This window comes from Orbicella faveolata, unplaced genomic scaffold, assembly GCF_042242905.1.
Source record: "Orbicella faveolata isolate gen_17 unplaced genomic scaffold, um_ofav_v1 contig_24, whole genome shotgun sequence".
Classification (NCBI taxonomy): domain Eukaryota; kingdom Metazoa; phylum Cnidaria; class Anthozoa; order Scleractinia; family Merulinidae; genus Orbicella; species Orbicella faveolata.
In genome coordinates, this window is record NW_028301552.1 from 30,107,971 (window position 1) to 30,126,052 (window position 18,082).

Below are 18,082 nucleotides of genomic sequence, written 5' to 3' on the forward strand. Positions count from 1 at the left end.
GCGTTCGTGTGTTATTGGTTCGTACTCGTGGCAATATGGCGGACGGTGAACCCAATCTTGAGATTGCCGAAAATCCACAAGATTTAACAATTACTGAGGACCAGAACACCTCTATCGAAACCGGAGGAGCTCAAGAAAAAGGAGCCAAAGAAGAACCGTACAATTATGGATTTTCTTTACCGGAATATTACAAACTTTGCCTGCAGTATTATCATAGAGGTAAGTCGTTTACCGGGAACTTCAAGCAACATTGTGACACATCACAAGTTTCAGTTTGATTGAATAATTCTGATTCGGATAGCTTTACGATACGTTGTGTCTTATGCTAAGATTTATAACGAAGCGATTTCCCAATGTTCTATTCTTTAGACAAAAAACCTAGCTATCTTGGAAGCGGTGTAGATAAACTTTTGAAATGCGCTTTTAATTTAATATAAGGAAGCGATTACATATACATGTACGTGGATTCAAGTGCAGTACTCTAGCGACAGTTCAAATTATAGCAGTGCTTGGGTTACAAGGGGCTACAAATAGTCCAGTTAATCTTGATTGGGATTTTTCTCTTGTCATATGGAAGCCTTGTTCATGTTTCTCTGAGCTGGATTTTGATTAAGAAATAGAAAACATGTTCCGTGTTTCTCTTGAGTTCTAGTATAAATCTTCTAACGTTCTATCACCAATGCCGTTCTCCGATTGGCTATGCAACTCTCTATCTATTCTGTTGTAGACAGAAAGTAGTGCAGCAGTGTTCAGTTGTGAACAAAGTGATGGCCTTTCTTTGCATTTTCAAGGTGTCTGTGAAGAGGAAGTATATATTATTGACTCTCAATTTCTATGCATGATAGAAATCTGGAGCTCATAATCTATTTGTTTATTAGTATAAATCTACTAGTGTTCTATCACGAATGCCGTTCTCTGATTGGCCACACTACTCACTATCTATTCTGTGATAGATAGTGAGTTGCGTAGCAGTGTGCCCTTGCTAACAAAATGAAGGTCACTTCTTGGTGTTTTCAAAGTGTCTGTGAAGAGGACTTACATTGAGTTTAGAACGACTAGTACATGTAGATTTATACTGAAACAATTACATTATTTGCTCTTGATTTCAATCAAGCAATAGTTGACTCGGGCTGCGCCCTTGTAACTATCACGCGATAGAAATCTCGAGCTCTAATTGTTTAATAGTAACGCGAGTGAAAGTTTAGGGGAATAAACAATGCTGTGAGAACGCAAGCCGAAAGGTGAGTGTTTCCTCCACTTTTTCCAGTTGTCCCAAACTTTCATGAGTGTTTCTATTAAACAATTGGTTATGAGCTCGAGATGTCTATTACATGATAGTTGACCAGGGCGCAGTCGTTAAAAACTTTATCTTAATCCTTTTTACAGAAACCTCAAAAATTTAAAGAAGTGACCTTCATTTTGTTAAAGTGCACCTAACCCCCCAATTTTTTTTTCGCTAAAACGAATCCACTTGTTATTTGAAGCATTTGGGCGAAAAAAATTTTGAATATGGTTAAATCCTCGATTTTCTATGCCCTTTCAAAGTCGCGCCTGAAGTGTTACACGACCGCGTTTCAGGGAGTCTGGGGCGGCGGTTGCTGATGTCGTCTACCCAGGAATCAAACACAATGGCACCTCAGTCAGCTCTCTGTATTTGCTCGAGAAAATGGAAAACAAAACTAATCGTTCCAATATATTTTGGTACTAAAACATCCAAGTTTTGTTTCAGAATCATTTGTTTTTCGTCACTGGAGTCAGAGTTAGGTTTCGATTCGGAAGACACCGAAATAAACTTCGATCAAGCACGTTCGACAACTAGGTGATATGCTTCTGTGTGAACTCACTGCTCAGAGCTTTGAGAACAATTTGCAATATTTCAAGCGACGATGGGGAAGACTTCTTTGCGGACGAGCTGTTTGTATATTAGGAATGGAAAGCTAGATACGAAGGAGCAGGCAAACAAAAAGCAGGAAAGAAAACTCAAGGACTGCTTTGGATGGTAATTTCATCACCTAAGCACAAGACTCCCACATGTGTTTAAAACCTGTTTACATTTGTCCATAGCGAGAATGTATTTTGTCGAGGTATGGTGGTTCTATTAAATCCAGTTTGTGTTTTTTTGCTTTCTGGAATGCTTCATGTTTATAAGAGTGACGTAAGTGTTGTAGTTTTCGAGACTTGATGATCTCCAAAACACTGGCTTCGATTGATTGAAAATCGTAGAATTGTTTGGACCTGTATTTTTGAAGCTACGGGAAGCAAGGTGGAAGGAAACATTTCATACAATTACCGATTTCACATTGCCACACGTTTTAAGTCGTAATTCCAAATAACCAGTGCAAATTTTTTTCAAAGTTTGCAGTGAAATTCGTCGGATAAGTGAAAAGGATGTGTTCCCTAAGCGGTCCGCAGATAATGTTACGCGGTCATATTTTCGACACTAATGTATAGAATGTTTGTCGGACTACTGATTTCCAAACCTTCGAAAAACTCTGTGAGTGTAACAATTTTGTTATCATGTAATTCTAAAGGATTAATCTTCGACTTTAATCTAAATCGAAAGAGAAATAAGTGCTGGTTTGCGGCGTACAGTTGCGACCTATTTTCACATCAGTATATTTGGTTGTAACGCTTCTTGATTCATCACGCAACTTTGCCGGCTATGTTATAAATACTGTGGGACTGGAAGATATAGGTTGTCGGTAGTATTTCGACAAATTGCTGGTTGGTTTTAAGCAGAAAATTTTGAAATAGTGTTTGAAAGTCTGCGGAACAAATTCCAGTGAGAGTTCTTCAATGGTTCTCACAGACTCAGTTCGCTTGTTTCGGTTCGACAAAGTCAACCATCGTTATGTCTTTATTGTACCATTGACCGATCATCGCTAGTAAATTGTACAGTATATCTTTTTTTAGATCTGGGATATTACTGCAACAGCCGATAGTACTTCTGGAAGGCATTTCTGCGCACTTTTCGAATGTGTATTGCACCATCCTGAAGGAAATGAGAGGACGTGAGATATTCGATCTTCCTGGGTAGACGTCACAACAGCCGCTGTACCCATTCTCCTCAAACTTGGTCGGGAAACAAAATGGCGGTGTTTTGGGGCTATTTTGGAGATTTCGTCGGGGAACAGAAAATCGAGGATTTAACCGAATCCAAAAAATTTTTCACAGAAGTATTTCAAATAACATCTAGATTCGTTTTAGTGAAAAAAAAATTTGGGGGTTAGGTGCACTTTAACAAGAGCACACTGCTATGCTATTCACTATCTATAACAGAATAGATAGTGAGTAGCGTAGCCAATCAGAGGGCATCATTCATGATAGTATACTAGTAGATTCATACTAAAGCTCTATAGAAACACAGAGGACTTGTTTTCTATTTCTTTTAGAAAACTTTGTGATGAAAAAAAGAAAGCAACTTGTTTACTTTGATCATCAAAATGGAAATTCTGTTTGCTCGAACGATCATTATGTAACAAACTCGTGCTAGTTCTGTGTTTCTATCAAGTTTCTGTAGAATTCTTGTAGTATACTAATGCAAATGCTGTAATCTGATTGGCTGAGCCATTTCACACTATCAGCCATTAGTGTGCGGTGGCTTGGTGTGGTTGACAAAATTGCAACGTTTCCTTGTTTCCCCCGAAGTTTTAAAAGAACATTTAGAAACAAATGGATAATCAAATTCCAGGGAAGACTGAAAGAAGGAGATTCATGGTTTCTTGAATTTAAAAAAAAAACACAATTTAAAAAAAAAAAAAAAAGATTTATAAGCATGCATACACAACTGTAAATTAATGTCAAATTGACAATTCAGTCCGTGCAAATTTTCTAATTAAGTGTGAAGTTTATTACTCAGACCAGAAATAATTGGAATTGTTATTTGAGGCAAATTTCAGTTAGAATTCCACTAAAACAATTACTAGATTATTTGCTCTTGATTTCTGCGAGGCGATAGTTGAGTGGTTTGGCCTTCAACATCATCAACTATCACCTCATAGAAATCTCGAGGTCATAATCTAATTGTTGATAATCTAATTGTTTAATAGAGTGGTTTTCAGTTGAGTGTCAAAAGTAATGAGGCAATTACTTGGGTTTTGGCTTTACTATGGTTTGAGATTGGCTGCGTAGTCTAATTAGTAAGTAATTGGTTTGGCTTTGGTTTTACAATACTCAATTGAACACCGCTCTAGAAACACAATTATAATATTTCAAACCAATAAGCATGTGCATTTTCTTTGGGATAACATTCTGAAAGCACCTTGATGGGCTGCTTATGGGAGGCCTCTACATGCCTACAGGATGTCCATTTGCACAGGTCCAACTGTATAAGTTCTGATAACTTTTTACGTTACAACAAGGTAACATTCACGAACTGTGGTATAATGTATTCTCAACCTTGTTAACTTTGTGCTAATGTTGCTTTGATGAGTCACCAAATTCTCAAAACATGAAAATAATTAAAGTGAATAAAAATCTTAATCTGCACTGATTGGCTTTTTACTTCAGGCTGTAACTTTTTTTTTGTTTGCTTGCAGAAAAGCAAATAATAAAGCTGACATATGATGATAAAGTTCAACTGACAGCCTTTTGGAAGCAGATTTCTAGTGGAGCTTATGATCCTGAAAAATACCCAGATGTAGGGTATTTTGATGTCATTGGTAATGACAGGAGGTAATAAAAATGCTTTGCAATGTATTTCTCAATTTCGGGTTCTGCTAGTCTTTCAACCTCATTTCATTTCAGGAAAATCTTGGGCATTCAAGGACTTTGATTTTTCTTGACTGTGCCGTATTGTACACTGTACAGTGTAGATGGTACAGTATAGATGTTGTGGTTCATTTATACCCTTGGTACTAACCTCTTGCTAACTGAGTGCAAGGGAAATATTGGGCAAGGTCATGTCAGTACAGGCTGAGTGTAGTGAGGCTGTACAAAAATGACCAAGGGCAAAAATTTCCCAGTACGGCTTGAGCAAGCTAGGTTAGTAAGTAGTTTGTTATGGCACTTGGTATCTCGCCAGCTTTTGAAAACAGAAGCTTATGACCATTTCCATGGAAATAGTCTGTATGGCAACATCCCAACCATGAAAGAACTAATCAGAATGCTCACATTTGTCTCGAGAAGTCCTACATGTACCTTGCCATATAATAGAATTTGATAGTTTCCTTTGTTCTGGTGTACAGTAATTACAATGTTTGTTATAAGAAAATTAATGTATTTGAAACAAAGAAAAATACCAAATTGTATCACAGGTACATGTAATATTGAACCACAACATAAACATTTCTACATTAATTTGGAGGTATCACTCAGCATTTCCTGTTATTCTGCATAGCACCTTGTAGTATTTTATATCATGTGATGACATAACCACACAATTTGATTTTTCCTATCGGCAACTGAAGCAAATGAAATCCATGTTAAAATCTATTTGAAATATAAAATTCTGCCCATTAGACGAAATTAAATTTTGCCCAAGGTACTTAGCAACTCTCTGTACAATATACTGGATACAGGACATGGCTTTATTTCGCTGAAGTGCATGGTGGCTAATCACATTTACATTGTACAGTATTTACACGTGTTTGTATACATGTACATGTGCGTGCACATGTAGTATGATACAGTGATTATATCAAGCCAGTGTCTATATTACTGTGACTACATACAGCTGTACCCTACATATAGTTAACCTGCATATATTATGTAGGGCTGTGCACAGTGAGACACTGATGCACCACAATATTTTTTGTCATGATATGAATACATGTATTCATAGTAAAGATAATTGTGATAAGTGTGATATTGCTTTACAAAAAAAAAGTGGTGATTTGTCAGTAAGTGTAGAAATTTCCTGTCTTTAATAACTTTAACAAGTCTTCACCAAAACCCAACATTTGATCCATTACGTAGCAATTTATGACAAAAACAAAGGAAAAGAAACTTATAAATGTAAAACAGATGGCTGCCACATGCTGTGGTTTTAAGCTGTACAACAGTGTGTGTTCTCAATCAAAATAGCAAAAACAGCTGGACATCAAATTACAAGTATTTTGCCTGTCCTCTGCTAGATGTCTTTTTTTAGTATATTGTAATGTGTACTGAATAATAATTGTACACAATACAATATACAATTAATAACAATTTGTTGTGTTGAGTGTATCGGGGTATGTAATGTAGACACTGTACATAAGTATCACAGGAAGATGTGTCATAAGGTGGCAGTCCTACAGTAATTAAATGTTTTGTTTGGCGATAACTTTATTGCATGTATCTCTGAATCAGGAGAGCATGGGAAAGCCTTGGCAGCATGCAGCCCAGAGAAGCCATGAAGAAGTTCTGTTCATTACTTGGCACATGTTCCCCTGAGCTAGGTCCTTGGATGGAAGCACAGCAGAAGGAGAAAGAAGAGAAAGAGAGACTGAGAAAGGAAGAGGAGGAAAGATTACGAAGAGAAGCTGAGGAGGTCGCTGAACAAGAAAGACAAAGACTGCTAGCAGAAGAAATGAGGAGAAAAGCTGAAGAAGAAGAAAGGTAATTTTACTTAATAGCCATTTTATTATGCATCACTTCGACACCATTGCCCATAACATGTACATGTACTACTGAAATATTTTTAATTATATTTTATAAATGTTTAACTCTTGATGTAGTGCAGTGATTTTACCAGGAGGTTTGCAAAGCCATGGGGTACAGTGTACATGTACATTGTACATGGTATTGTCTAATTTATGTCAGGAATTTTTGTACAGTGCACAGTACTAGGCAATTTGAAGTACATGTACATGTAAGTTACCACCTCTCATCTCATTTCTTGTGAAATAGAGTCATGTCTTCAGAGACGAGAGTCTCGTCTCATGAGAACCAGTGAAGTGTATATTTTGGAAAAATTACAAGCAGTTAGCTTACAAGGAAATGATTAACCTCTTGCAACCCTGTTGTTACATGTGTGTTTCGTGAAGTTCCTGGCTAGCCTGCATGTTTGACAAGCGATCCTGTATGAATGAGAGACCTTTGCTCATGTCCCAATTTTTGTTTGATTGACTGGTGAGGATCTCTTTGCTTGTGCACGAATGCTTCCTGTGTAGGCCATATAAAGGAGGTTGATGCCAAAAAATTATAAAGGTTTAGATAAAGGAAAACCTGCCAGTCTCACAACACATTTTAAAGGGAGGCTCGTTACCATATTTTTTTTGTTGGACGTTGGCTTTGCTCTAGTTACCATCATGGAAACTAGAGCAAAGCAAAGGTAATGTTTTTCCTGATTGACAAAATTATGGGGGGAAAAAACGAGTTTGAGAAAAAAACCAAACCCTACTTAAGACACCTTTTTGGGTGTAGTAAATTTTGAGATTTCGCTAAGGCTTTGTTACTGAAACAACAGATCTTTAATTTATTGTAGAATGCATTTTTTTTTACTGTCCTTTTATCACTTTTCAGAAGAAAACAAGAAATAATAACACAGCAACAACAAGAAGAGCAATTTTTACAGCAACAGGAACGTCTCCAACAACAGCACCACCAACATCAAACACCAGAGCCACAGGTATACCAACACTGGTCTGTCATCATGGAACAAATAATATGAAACAAATTGAATTCACATGCCTCAAGATGTTATGATCCTCAATCGTTTGTTGTTGATACATGCACAGTGTTTTGATGGTTAGCGCATGACACTGGGTCAAAAATCCAGGTGCTAATCAAAATGGGACATTATATTGTTTATTTTTGTCTTGTATCGCAGTTCCCTTCTCCACCCACCCTGACAAAAATAATTTGGTGGGAGCAGGGCCCGGACCTTTGATGGATTATTTGAAATATTTATAACTCTCTTGCACTAATGGTAAAGTTGTCTTGCCAGGTTCAAACTCGACAGCGTAATCATTTAATAAATAGTCGGTAACTGTAGAGAAGATAAAATAACCTGTAGAGAGCTTTCATTTTCTAAAGGGGAACACTTGAAACATACACATTCATGTAATTCTACTATTGTAACATATTATTACTTTTTGTATTTCTTTTTTTCATCTTTTTTTTCCCCTCATTCGGGGGAAATAAAAATATTGCTAAAGAAAACAAGGATAAGCTCCACTCTATTGACCTCTTGGTCTGACGCAGACTGTGACTTTCACAACTCTCTCGACTCATGCGCTTTTTTTTTTGTTTCATTGATCCAGCCCAAGACATTAGCCGTGAATGGCACACCTAGGATAGCACCCGCTTCGTTATGGACTCGTCCAAAGGTCCAGGAGTTTATTCAACATGTCAAGTCTGACCCAAGTTCTGTGTTAGTTGTTGGACGCGGTGAGACAATGACAGTCCGTGTGCCTACACATGAAGGAGGTGAGTGATTATGCTGCTGTGTACTTATGAGATCCTGAACCTACTTGTAAAGGCTGCCGCACACTAGCCGAACTGCAGATTTTTTTGTCGGGGTCAAATCGGGTTAAAATTTGTCGAACCATCAGCCTGTCGCACACTAGCCGATTTTTTGTTTCAGAACTGCATATTTTTTGTCTTGGTCAAATTGGTTTAAAATTTGTCGGGCCATCAGCTTGCCGCACACCAGCCGATTTTTTCTCGCGACTAACCGCATTGAGGCTTGGGGCCGAATCATCCAAAAACAAGATGGCGCCTATTTCACTGACGTGACTCTCATGACATTTCCTAATTGGTTGAGGCGCGCGTGCCCCGACAAATTGTCTTGGTCCACCGCACAGTAGCGGACAAGGCCCAACAAGACGTTTTGAGATCTAGCACTGTCGGATATCGCCCGAAAAGCCTCGATTTTGTCGGAGACTTGTCTGAATTCACCGCACACTAGCCGACAAGTGAAGATTTTCTTTTGTCGGCCGACAAAATAATCGGCTAGTGTGCGGCGGCCTTAAAGGAGCTCAGCATTTTGAGTTGTTTCGGCCAAGGACAAACTCGCCTTCAAATTGAAGGAAGCCTGAAAATAGTAGTTTACTAAGATAGAAAAACACCAAAGGGATAGTAATAAACCATAAAGAAACAAGGATGGTTAAGGATGGAGAAGATTAACACAGATTACAAACGACGAACTTGAAAAATTTAGGCTAAACCGATGCGCAAACCGTGACGTAGTTCATGTATTATGCAGAAAGAAGTGATGGTACGTGTGCAGTTCTATAACTTAAGATTAAAGATAAGAAAGAATTTAATCAGATAAAGACAAGCCACATGTACTTGGGAAAGACGTTTTCGAGTTTCACAGGAATTGAACCGACAATGTATGACCCTACACCAATTATACGAGGAATTTATAATTGATACCCTTTCCTGCATTCAAACAAACAATGACGTGGAGTCAAGTTCAGGGTAGACAAAATACAGTTGAACCTTTTTCTCAGTCACCTCGAGTTATTCTCCCTTGGGTATGTCTATTCAGTGATGTCTTATCTACCCATCTATTCTTGCTGCACATGAAATTTGTTGCCGCGATTTTTTCTTTCGCGAGTGTTTTTTTGTTTTGTTTTGTTTTGTTTTGTTTTCCCCCATAATTCTTCAAATCATCCGTTCCTACGCCATTATTAACCGCGCGGCCATGGGCCGAGCGCGGTTCTAGGTTTACCCGTGGTTTATTATTATTATTATTTTTTTTTTTGTCGGTGACCAGACGCAGACCTCCGCTCGGCCAAACTTTGAGTCACGCAACGTGTGATGTTTTTCCGCCAGAAGCTGTTAAAACATAAACACACGGACAATTTTACGGATATTGTTTTCTTTTTTGTGGGTAAAATATATTTTCTTTTCGCTTTATCAAAGCGTTGGATTTAAAGGGAATAATAAATACGCTGAAAAAAGGTATTACGTCAGCCATGGAATGCGCTGACGTTGCAGCTTTCACTTTCGCTACGTGACAAATAAGATCGTGTTTACTTTGCAAGTTTATTTCGGCAGAAGCGACGGTGATTAATTTATTTGTAATTTTGCGAGTATTTCTTGCGGTTTTAGGCAAATGAAGTAAATCCTTTGACTGTTTCATCGCAGCGAGTTCATAGATCGGAAAGAAAATTAAATATTTGCAAGCCAAGCAAAGAACGTGTCAGAACGTGCAAAGATTACGTCAATGATAGGGAAATAACCACCGTACTAAAGATAGCCGTAGATAACGCAATTCTTGAATTATGTGACTCGTGTGACTTCTTTGCTAACCCTTAACTCAAGGGAAAAAAACAATTAAATTTAATCGTGACTTTAAAGAAAGAAAGCGGTTTGTAATAGTGTTCGTATCTTCATGCCCATACATATCCTGAAGAAACTTCCAGATTAAGACTATTACGTCATCGGAGATGTCACAACGGCTACGACTGATGGTGCGATAATAGAGTTTATGTTGATCAAGTGCTGTGATGTCTACAGTAATCAATGAATCATCAAAGATTGCTTTGGAATATGCACTGCGTTGCGACTGTAGTACTAAGAAAACAGTTAAATTTTAAAAGCGCGGTTATAAGATCTAACAGATCTTCTTGTTTGAAGTTGAATTCTATTAAAAACATCATATAGCCGTCCAAAATGGCTACCATTTCTACTAACGTCCATGGCAGCTACAATTTATTGTGACAAAGTTAATGTACTATAAACTCAAGGGGAGGCGACGTGTTCAAGTGGTTTAGGGCCTGGAGGTCCCTGTTCCAAATCCTCCTCCCTGCCCCTATCTGGATTTGTTCTCGGTAGTCGCGAGTTCAACTCCTCCACTACGTTGTGCAAATAACCAGCTGGTCAGCCTCTCACCAGTTGTGATTCTTAGTAATTGATGTTCTATTTGCAATATTTGCTTAATTATTTACAGTGTCCCCGATTAGCACAGCAGTGCTAAATGCACTTGATTTATTTATTTTTATTTAAGTCAGCTTGCACGGGAAGGTAAGTCCTTGAATTCTGCTTATCTATTTCTCTTTGACCCTCCCTCCCCAACTAGGAACGTGTTTGTTCTGGGAGTTTGCCACTGAGTACTACGACCTTGGCTTTGGAGTCTCCTTTGAATGGTCGCAACCGCAAACCAAGAATATCACGGTCGCCGTCAACGAATCGGACGACGACGAGTTCGCAGAAGACGATAAAGCGACTGAAAACGAGTCCAGTCCCCCCAAGCCAAGAATAGACGAGGTTCTCCCAGTGGTTCGGAGGCCTTGTAACGAGGAAGTGATTGTTGGTAGCCACATGTATCCTGGCCGTGGTGTGTATCTACTCAAGTTTGACAACTCATATTCACTCTTTAGATCAAAGACATTATATTATCGTGTTTATTACACTCGATGATGGCGGATTAATGATAGAATTAGAGCGAAAGACAATTCAGTTTGAACTGGTGGGGAAGATTTTAAAGAAGTAATCAAACTAAGGTGCAGGTTTACTTTACCCGCTCTTAGCGCGAAACAGTAAACAACTATAAACCCTTACTTACCGTGTGATTAGGCATAGCCTGGAGAATGTATAGTTATTTATACATGTAAGAATTTCATTCTCAGCGAAATTTGTCTAAGAAATCAAGTACTATTTGTCCCGTCTAGTCTCCTAGATTTGAGGAAATTAATCATTATCAAGTAATTTGACTGCAAGCTCGATGTCTCTAGTACCTGGTGATTGGCTTGGGGCGAAGGTACGAGTGAGTCGATAGAAACGGAGAACGAACCGGCGAATTCTTTTATCATAACTAACTGACCGATCTATCGAAGAGAAAATTATTTTACGTGAGAAATTTCGCGAAAACACTCCCGGTTCCGTTTATAGATCGATAGACAGCTTCCGTTCAGTCAATCATGTTTCGTGTTTACCTGGTTGTCGCAACTTCGTTTCCAGGGCCCTTTCCTTCACTTGGGGCTGGGAGGGACGGGGTCCTGGGAACCCTGATAGTCGATCAGTGGGTCATGATAATTAAACTGCAATCTCTTGATTTCAGTCGGCTGAAAGTGAGTGAGCGGAGCGTCGAATGAAAAGAAACGCTTGCAGGCGGTCTTAGCATAACCCTGGGCTGACCTATTAACTGGCCTTGTTTACCTAGGTAGACGAATACTTCTTTTTTTAATTAAACTGCATATATTACATTACAATTACAGAATACTTCCATTAAAAAAGCTTACAATTTACAACACAGTACTAAAATCGACTAGGAGACAAATACGTCTCATACGAATATTTGGTTTTAGATATATTATGCGATGAGATAAACACTGAAAATAAGACAAATCACACGTCAGACAAACTTAAAAATTTGATACGTCTGGAAGACACATAAAACAGTCGCATTTTACGTCTCAGTAGACTACGATTAGTCCCTCTTTCGCTTAGTCCGTCGTGTGCGACACGAAAGAAAGCCGCGAGAAAAAAGTGGCCGCGCAAACGCGGCCATTTTTTTCTCGCGGTTTTCTTGATGCGTCATGGACGCAATGTTCGTCTCTTACGAAGGAAAAAGCGCCATTGTGAACATCCAATCAAATTGAGATTTTTTAAAGTGGTCAGTCACTAGGTTAGGGCAAATGGCGACACAAGTAACTTGTTAGACTACGATTCGTTCGATTGCGAAAATTAAAAAAAAGTACTATATAGGGAGGTGATGTTATCAAGATGACAAGAAAATTGAATGTTTTTAAAAAAAATAGGCCTTTGCGATTTAACTAACCAGACTGTAGCCTTTTAACACGAATAATAGTAATATAATGCGAAGAATAGCATTTTCTGGAGATTAGGAGGAAATTTTCAGTTATGTTTACTGATCTAACGAGAAGGGTTAGGGTCAGGATTAGGGTTAGCGTTAGTGTCGACGAGACTGCATTTACTTGTTCGTGTTCGGCTTGGATTAAGGCGTAGTTTCTCACGGCTTTTTGTGTGATCTTTCTATTCGTATTAAAAATTATGCCCTAAACTTTTCCGATGTTTTGTTGAAAGATAGGAATTTTTGATTTGCAGAAATGATTACCAAAGTAATTTAAATTGTAGTGCGCGATTTCGCATTTTCCATTGGCCTCCCTTCTCCGAACTGTCGTCCGTTGTGATCAGATGCTTCAGCTTCTGATAGCTTTGTGAGAGGGGGATTAGCAATGTACAGTTAATACTGTTGACAGGAAAATAAAATGAATTATTTGTTATCATTGATGACCTATCATTCCAAATTTTATTTGCACTGATCGATGTTGTCCACTGCTTGAGAAAACCTCCCCCTCCTTCGTCACATATAATAGTCATTGAAATCAAGCCTACGGTTCCAAGTAATAACAAAAAATTACAACATTACATTAACTTTTCCGCCATCCAACCCCACTTCCAATGTAAGGTATTTGTTGTTGTTGTTGTTGTTGTTGTTGTTGTTGTTTACGGGGGTGGTAAATAGCCCGAATCCTACCACGGTCGATTACGTCACCAGTAGCACAAGCCTCGTGCTTCGAGCTTCAAATTCTAGCGCAAATGAACGTCTCAATCCATTGGAAAACGTTGCCCGCCCCGGAAAGCTTCCTTTTACTTGGCGGTGATTCTTCTCGTTTCCAGAAGTTTGACGTCAAAATTTCACCGGAATTCGACTCGTGTAAATATCTTTTCTTATTCCATTCGTTTAGCTTTGATTCGTTGGTATTAGTCTTCCATACTTTGCGATGATTTCTGTCATCTGCCTACTGACAGTGTGTTCTAGACAAGCAATTACAGCTTAGAGGGACGTTTCCTTTAATAACACTGTTTCTTTTTTATAAGAATATGTTATATGAGAATATCGAGGCTGAAATTTACGAAATTTTGAAAATATTTTAAGAATGAACCCGAGGCTGAAACTTTGAAAAGAATATAATTTTGTGTGTTGAAAATTTGTAAATACAAGTACAATAATATCTTTTTTTACGAAACTGTTTAAAATTCTTCCTTTCTCTAAACGGCAAAACTAGCCAAAAACCAACAAAAACAGCATTAGCCGTATGTTCGATTCTACATGTAATAACATTTCTGCAAGAAGTTCTGTACATCATATCAGACTTCGATGCCTGCAGGCTGGCTCCAAAATTACTTAAACAGCATTCAGCCACCAAGCATTCGAAGACAGAAATGTCATACGCCATAATCGAGGAATATTCACAAGATTATTTTCAGCCTAAAATCAGTAGAGAAATAAGAATATTCAGCCTCGGCAGGAAAAAGAATATTTTCATAGAAACAAGAAAAAGAGTGTAGCAATTTTTGAAGAACCCTACTACCCAACGCAGAACAGAAAACTGTCAAAACCTTAATTAAATAAAATGTAGCTCTCTGTTTTCAGTAGAAGGGGTAACTCTAGTGTTTGAGTGGACGCGTCCAAGTGCTAAAATCGCTTGTCTAATGTCTCTCTTAAATAAAGCATAAGCTATTGGGTTCAGGGCAGAATTTGTGACCAATAAAAGATGCCGAACATGCCATAACTGCCGGGATATTTTAGACAAACTGAAAATATCACAAAAACAGATGTATATGTCCAGTGAATAACACAGAATGAACAATCCCACAACAGACACTACAATTCTGATGTTGTAGTTTGCGCGTCCATCGTCTCGGATATGGATTCGTAAATTTAGTGATCTTAGTTCTCTAGACGAATCTTCAATAGTTCTAGATGACTGTCGTCTTTTTCGAACAATATACACCATGTGAAATGTGAAGCAAGAAAGTAGAATGCATGGAACCAACTCAAACATCACCAGAAAAACCGGGACAAGATATTTGGAGGCCGTTGCTTCGCTACTGAAATGCACCGGAGCAAAGATGCACACTCGACTTATTACCGGTACAATCCAAGCGGTAATGACCGAAAGGGCAATACGCGTTGGTGTCACAAGCCATTTATGTCTCAGTGGTGAGGTCAGGGCGATGTAACGATCCAAAGTCAAAGTAAAAAGGTTGCTTACAGACACGTAAAGAAAGGTCCACTTGATTGTTTGACGCACAAACCAAACGTCTTTGCTACAAGGAAACCATTTCCAGCAAGCGTAAAAAGGAGGTATGAACGTGAACCCAACAAAAAGATCGGCAATTGCAAGCGACAAAATAAACCAGTTTGGTTTCTTTTGGAGGTGATGTTTCGTTGTTATCAAGAAGATTACCAGGGCATTTCCAACAACTGCTACGGCGGTAATAAACCACGCAAAATACCAAAACCAAGACTCCGTTTTTCCCATGGCAGCGAAATTTTAAAGTATCACTCGAAAACCGACGCCAGGTCTGAGATAATTCACTTTGAATCGCTAAGTTTCAAGTACACCTCAACCGGCAACTGAACAGATGTAATTGTAGTCGCGCACTTTGCATTATTTAAAACTCTGTCTTGCGTCACCTAATTAAATTTAGTCGTTCTGTACATTTTGTTATGGTAATGTTTTGCCAGTTTTAATTGGCTTAGACAGCTTTGAAGGAGGCTGTGAATATACATGTTTTTTTAATATCCTCGATGCACGGTAAACAACAAGGTTTTCGATATTCAGTCCCTAATCAGATCTGAGCTTTAACTGAAGAAACGAGCTAGCAATAGCTATTTTGAATTGCCTGTCGCCTTCTCAAACTGAATTATTCCTAGATTGACATTCGCTGAATTTGAATTACAACCGCATTTCATTAAGGACTTTCTTAATTGTTACACAGTGTAAACAATCCTGTTTATACAGGTACCCTTGTGTTTAAACATGCGTTGTCGTCTGTCAATTGCAATGTCTATATTACATTGTAAATCGTACGTCTAACAACATTCTCCGTTCTGATTGGTTCTCCGCGCGCCTATTAATCACGTAATCGACGTGTGAATGAGCCGTGCGAATGAGGTAGGTGTCTAATTACAGGTATCTAATTACAACGTCATGTAATTGGGTACCTGTAATTAAACACTTGCCATTCGAATTTCAATTACGTGTGCTTAAAATGGCTTTCTTAATGTTTCCTCCTGCTTGTGAAACTTATGGAAATTAAAAATGCTACCTACTTTTTCGCTCAAAATAAGTGCTTAAAGACTGCTTAATCTCAAAATTTGTTATGGATACGATAAATTAGTAAAAGGTCTTCGTGTCGTAAAATTTAGAGAGCAATCATATGCTCCGGTTTGAAATTACTCTGACCCGATTACTCGCTGAAGTCGTATACCTCACTCGGTCAAATTGTTATTACGAGTCAATCGCGTTAGACAAAAATTTGTACCTTTTTACCATGCCATAGAAAATGAAGCCAATCAGAATACTGTATTTTCTATGGCATGTTATAAAATAATTATGCAACATTTTCTCATAGTATACCGTGAAATAGATCCCACTTGCCACTTGTATATTCTTGATATACACACTGGCCTAATTAGGGCTCGTGTGTTTTGCCAAAAAAAAAAAAATCTGATGTAGGTGGAATTTGCCATTATATATCACTCGAAAGCATAGCATATAAACGAGTGTTTAACTGATTCAAATAACTCCATGGCTAACAAAATCGAGACGCTCTTAATATTAAAAAGTTAACCCTAATCATTGCTCATGACTAAACAAAAGAACAAAATTTACTGTCAACTGCTTACTATAAATGACGTAGTTTGTTCGTGAAATATTAGTCATTTGAGCGCGCGCGAGTGCTTTGAACTTTAGCGACTAGTTTTTCATCAAGAATTTCACAATCTGCAGGTAGCGGTTTAGGATATATACCACGGCGACGACGGCAACGTGAACGTCACAAAACAAAAGGTTTAATAAGCAAAACAATAGCTGTGCACGTGCGTCATAAATCGTTGTACATTTCTTTGCCGTCCTCCGCAAAACAACAACGTGAAATGACCAAGTTCTGCCTCGACTACGGAACGTGGACGACGACGGCTAATTTTTCGTATTTCCAGTTGGAATTGAACGCCGTCGTTGCATATTTAGCTTAAGCACGTTTTTAGAGCCATTGGCGTACCCAACAGATCTAGACAATCGCGAATTTCGTTTGTAAAATATCAATTCAGTTTTTACTAGTCGTCGTCCTCGGCGCCGTCGTCGTCGTTGCTTAAGCTCCCTAGTCTTGGTCATTACTTAGCAGATAAAAGTAGGGTTAGGCTTCCAAAAGTTCTGCCATATACCGTAAATCCATGCCGTAAATCCTCGAATTAACGCCCGGGGCGCTTATTTCAAATTTAGAAAACGACACGGGGCTCTTATTCCAGGGAGGCGCTTATCGGGTTGGGAGGGGGGAGGCAGGGAGGAAGCGCTCAATCGAGGGGGTGGGGGGGGGGGGGGCGCTTATTTAATTTCTTCCCAAATCTTTGTCAGATGTGGTCGTTTTTTTTTGTTTGTTTGTTTTTTAATATATGTATGTGTCAGTCCCTCAGAAGTCTCCGAAGGATCCTGTCTCTCTTGAAGAACTACGTAATATAACCCCTTTAACCGGTGTAGGTTAACCTGCTTAAGGTTGGTTGGGCTTTAGGCGATGAATCAGCAGACCTTCACTACCATCCGTCGCGACAGTCAATGTGCAGTGCTTGAATGAGTCGATAATCACTTGCTTGTGATTGAACACGACCAAAACTATGCAATCTTTGTTGTCTCAGCACTCTTCTATAAACTAGGGGGAGGGGAGGGTGCGCTTTTTCGAGGCGATGCGCATATTTCAAATTTTGGCCGGTAGGAGGGGCGCTTATTTAAAGCCAGGGAGCCCTTATTTGAGGGGAGGCGCTAATTCGAGGATGTAAAGTATGTTTTCCCCCTGATTTTTGGCGGAAATGGCGGCGTTCTGAGCATGCGCAACAAGTTATCTTGGAGCTCTCTTCTCCCGCCTGGGTTCAGGTCCTATTACTGAGGGCGGCCGGCTGGTGAAGGCAGAGTTAAGGGATGGGACCATAGTACCAGGGAAAGATATATGCCGTTTGCTGACCTTGGCTGGTGGACAGCCATTGATCTCGATCACGAGATGAACACGAGCTTATCATCATGGTTACAGTGAGTGTTGGAAATCGTATGAAGCCGAGTGGACTCGCCGAAAGCATTTCGTGATTGATAACCGAGAGGGATGCTTTGGAAGTTCATAATAAAATTGCACGAACCTTTAAGCGAGGTTAACCTCGCCAAACACCTCTCTCACTTCCGGTTCTAAA

The 18,082-nt window shown here is 38.9% G+C and overlaps 2 protein-coding genes across 3 annotated transcripts; one reads left to right on the forward strand and one right to left on the reverse strand.

Annotated features, from left to right (window-relative positions):
* On the forward strand, positions 1-13,125 carry LOC110052005 (Golgi resident protein GCP60-like). Of its 2 annotated transcripts, none has more exons than XM_089291651.1 (6): positions 1-219; positions 4,539-4,674; positions 6,289-6,537; positions 7,444-7,549; positions 8,184-8,349; positions 10,952-13,125. In XM_089291651.1, exons 1-6 carry the CDS (start codon positions 36-38, stop codon positions 11,290-11,292), a joined length of 1,182 nt encoding a protein of 393 aa, XP_089147777.1. In that variant the 5' UTR covers positions 1-35; the 3' UTR covers positions 11,293-13,125. The 2 variants fall into 2 exon arrangements, with proteins under 2 accessions (XP_089147777.1, XP_089147778.1); XM_089291652.1 differs by having other exon boundaries at positions 7,447-7,549.
* A 547-nt stretch (positions 13,126-13,672) lies between these two features.
* LOC110052121 (histamine H2 receptor-like) lies at positions 13,673-15,259 on the reverse strand. Its single transcript, XM_020758253.2, has one exon. It carries the CDS (start codon positions 15,162-15,164, stop codon positions 14,244-14,246), a length of 921 nt encoding a protein of 306 aa, XP_020613912.2. The 5' UTR covers positions 15,165-15,259; the 3' UTR covers positions 13,673-14,243.
* Between the last annotated feature and the right edge of the window lie 2,823 nt (positions 15,260-18,082).